The sequence below is a fragment of the Carlito syrichta genome, unplaced genomic scaffold (genome assembly GCF_000164805.1).
Source record: "Carlito syrichta isolate Samal-C Ts95f unplaced genomic scaffold, Tarsius_syrichta-2.0.1 Scaffold305279, whole genome shotgun sequence".
NCBI classification, from domain to species: Eukaryota; Metazoa; Chordata; class Mammalia; order Primates; family Tarsiidae; genus Carlito; species Carlito syrichta.
The window spans coordinates 38,135-42,310 of NW_007249375.1; the positions used below are offsets into that span (position 1 = coordinate 38,135).

Below are 4,176 nucleotides of genomic sequence, written 5' to 3' on the forward strand. Positions count from 1 at the left end.
TGCCTCACCTCCCAGCCCCGCCGCGGAGAGGAGCAGAATTAACACTCTCAGCAACACCATCTTCCGCCGCCGCCGCCTCCTCACGGGTTAACAGCAGCACATCGATCCGGAGGGAGAAGCTGAAGGGGCTTGGTCCGGAGCCTCCACGGGAAGCCAGGACCTCCCCCGGCAGGAGAAACGGCGAAGCACCTCCCTCACGCTCCACTTCAGGGACCGGCAACGCTTCAGGCGCCTCCAAAACAGGGACCTCCCTCCCCTCGTCCGTTTCCTTCCTCCCTTCCCCGCTTTCCTTCCCTCGCTCCTTCCCTCTTCTCTACCCCCTCCCCCAAACGCGGGACCTCCGCCTCCTTCCTCACCACGTGACACACGGGCACCCAACGGGCACGCGGAGCCGCGCCCCTGCCTTCCGCCCCTTTTCGTCCCCCCGGCTCTTCAGGGGCGCGCGCATGCGCGCGGGGGCCGGCTCCTGGGCTGCTGGGCCCGCCGCCGCTTCCTGTCCGCCGGCGGAGAGCTGGGATTGGGCTTGGGAGGCGGGGTTTGCCCTGGTCCCGCCCCCGGACGGGAGTGCTCCTACGCGGTGCTAGTGCTCCGTGACGTCTCGCAGCTGCTGAGGACCGTCCCTTGGGCAAAAGTAGGAGCGTCGGAGATGTCGGAAGGGCCGCTTTCCACTTCCTAACTTCACAAGTAACGGAGGTGTTTGTGTCTTCTTTTTCTGCCTCTCTTGGTGCATCACAGTTACCAAGTAAACAAAAGCAAAGTCCCAACAAGCAGTAATTGCCACCAGTGATGGAAACATAAATGTAAAGACCTTCAAGCAGCAGGAAGAAAAGACACCATGCCTAACGTGTAGTTTTCTTAGCTTTTTACACATTTATGTCACAGACTAGGCCTTAGCCTTGCTAAAAGCATGCAGCCTGAACCAGACGGTCCGAAATCTCCAGTCCAGAAAATGTCCTCTTTAGCACGCTCTCCTCCCATCTCTGAAGGGAACCTTCGCACATCCTCTCCCCAACCTCTTGTTTGGTTTCTCGGTAACTCAGTTTTATTCTTTAAACTTGTATTTAACGAACCAGAACTTTTTGATGGCACTTAATTAGATATTCTTCATCTATTTGGCATCCTGCGTGAGTAGGCTGAATTAAGGTTTATAAGTTACGGTATAACTAGTACTGATAATAAACTGAAATCCCTATACTTTTGCCCCGCATGTTTTACACAGTTCATTACCATTAACATAAGTCAAGAGTATGCTTCTTTAATTCTCAATTTAAGAAATAAGTAATTATAGCTTTGCCCCAACGTTAGTAAGCTCAAAATTATAGTCAAGTGTTTAAAAACCATCACTAATTGTATCCATTTATAATAAGAAGTATGGAATCATCAGAAGATAACGAATCTCGTGAATGGGTTTTCTTCCTTTCTTAAAAGATGGTTGCCTGATGACATTACATTGCATATCACCTGTGCATTGTATATTATCTGGTGTTGGCTGTCAACAAATAATGTTTTAATTTTCTAGCTATTAGGCCATCTTGTAGCATGTTTTGTGTTGCACAGTATTTCTTTTTTTTTTTTTTTTTTCCTGAGTTGAAGTCTTACTCTGTTACCCAGGCTGGAGTGCAGTGGCACGCTCACAGCCACCGCAGCTTCAACCTGCTGGGCTTAGGTGATCCTTCTGCTTCAGCCTTCCAAGTAACTAGAACTACAGGTGCCAGCCACTATGCCTGGCTAATTTTTTGATTTATTGTAGACAAAAGGTCTCACCAAGTTGCCTGGGCTGGTCTCGAACCCATGGGCTCAGGCGCTCCACTCACCTCGGCCTCCCAAAGTGCTGGGATTACAGGCTTGGGCCACCACACTGGGCCAGTATTTCTAATACTGAATTCTAGTTAGTAGAGACAAATGGCATTTTTTTCCTTAAAATTCAACTGGAAAAAAATCCAAAACCAAATTTTGCATCACCAAGATTATCACTGAAAATTACATTTAAGATTGTACTTTTTAAATTTGTAAGGGCTTAAGAGTATTACATACCAGCATCATAATGACTGGCATGCCATTGTTACAAGTTTGGACCACATTTTGTTTAAAGTCTTAATTTGTTCCACTATTGATATTTTGTAAATGTATGGGAAACTGATGAAATGTGGAAGTGTAAGTTCTCCATCTACACCATCACATGCTACTCAGATTTGACTTTCCAGCTCTACTATTTTTGAGCAGTGCGACTGACCAATTTATTTCACCTTTCTAGTCTCAATATGTCTTTTGTAAAATGACATGAAAAAAATTTTCTCCATGATAATTAACTTTAAATTGCTAACATATATTATCTGCCAGACAATTATAATAGTGCCTGGTAGATAATAATTGCTTTATAAATGTTAAGTAAAAATATGTAAATACCATGGTCCTTCCATGAACACTCAGACATCCATTTGAAAGTAGCAATTATTTTGGCCGGGCATGGTGCCTCGAGCACTTTGGGAGGCAGAGGTGAGGGGATTGCCAGAGTCCATGGGTTCAAGAACAGCCTGGGCAACTTAACAAGACCTCATCTTTACAATAAATCAAAAAATTAGCCAGGCATGGTAGTGCACACCTGTAGTTCCAGTTACTTAAAAGGCTGAGGTGGAAGGATTGCCTGAGCCTAGGAGGTCAACACTGGGGTAGCTGTGAGCATTCTACTGCACTCCAGTCTGGGCAATGGAATGAGACTCCAAAAAAAAAAAGTAGCAATTATTTTAATAGCATTATTTCCTCAGTAATAATACACAGTTTTGATATTACCAACAGTATAAAAGTTTTCCTCAGGTTTTAGTACTGAGAAATTGAGCTAGTAAGCAAATATCATATACTATAACCTATTAGATGAGTAATACTAGAGAAAAATGTTGCACACTCTTAAGACCAATCCTGGCAAACATCTCAACAACTACATTTTTTATTTCCAATTTCTATTAAACTGTCTGCTGGATGTACCACTGTTATGTCAAATTCAATATATTTAACTTCATATTTCTGATACCAGCACCATCACTCTCCAAGGAACTTAGAACACGAGAAGAATTACCTTAGATTCTCTTCCCTGTCCACCAAGTCATATTGATTCTTCCCTAAAAATGTCTGCCTTATTCCTTTAATTCTTCCCTTCCCACTGCTGTCACTCTGATTCACACAATTATTTTCTCTTGCTTAGAATGCAACAAGACTCCTAACTTCATCTCCCTTACTCCAGTCTCTCTTTCATCTGGTCCTACTTTCAAACCTTATGTCAATCCACTGCAGTTTGCTTCCACCTAGCTTCCAAAGAACACCCTTGCTAGGGCCATCACAGATCTGTTAGTTATCAATGCCACTGGACATCTTCACTCCTCTTACTGGACCTCTCAGAAAACACTCTTTCCTCAAAACTGCCTCTTCAAAGGGTTGCTACAAGGGTTAAATAAGTTAACAGATGTAAATCACTAAGAGTAATATATAGCACATAGTAAGCACTAAAAGAGTTTAGATATTGTTATTATTACATATCTGACTCTTACTAACCATCTCCTCCCTGAAGTCACACAGCCACACCAATAACATGTAATCCCAAACTAAACAAATCCCTACATCAACCTACCCAAACCTTCTTTTCCTCCTAAATTCTCTATTTTGGTTAATGGCAGCACCATCTACTCAATTACCTAAACTCCTCTCCCATCACCATAGATCATCAAGTCATCTTTCATCGCCATCACGTAAAATCCTTCTCTCTCCTTTTATTGCCACAGCCCATGCTTTAGTCTCCCTGTCCCACATACCCACCACCTGACCTTTTGGTCCCACTGGTCATTTTTATAACTACACCCTTTTATCCACAAGATAAAATACAAGATCTTTATGATCTGGTCATTGACTTCCTTGCCAGCTTCATTTTTCACCACTCTTTTCTTACTTTTTTTTTTTTTTTAAATAGGATTACCCAGGCTGGGGTGCAGTGGCACAATCATAGCTCACTGCAGCCTCAAACTCATGGGCTCAAGCAATTCTCCTGCATCAGCCTCCCTAAATGATGAGATTACAGGTATGAGCCACCATACCCTGCCTACTTTTTTTTTTTTTGACACATCTTATTCGGATATCTGATCATGTATGGTCCAAGATAAATCAATGATTCAATAAATCAAATGTAGT

At 43.2% G+C, this 4,176-nt stretch overlaps 1 protein-coding gene across 1 annotated transcript in view; it reads left to right on the top strand.

Annotated features, from left to right (window-relative positions):
* LOC110595931 overlaps window positions 1-584 on the top strand; it is a 1,087-nt gene extending 503 nt beyond the window's left edge. Inside the window, exon 2 of the mRNA XM_021714151.1 lies at window positions 4-584. Within this exon, the coding sequence (XP_021569826.1) occupies window positions 4-584 (581 nt within the window). The remainder of the gene's footprint in view (window positions 1-3) is intronic.
* Window positions 585-4,176: the final 3,592 nt, after the last annotated feature.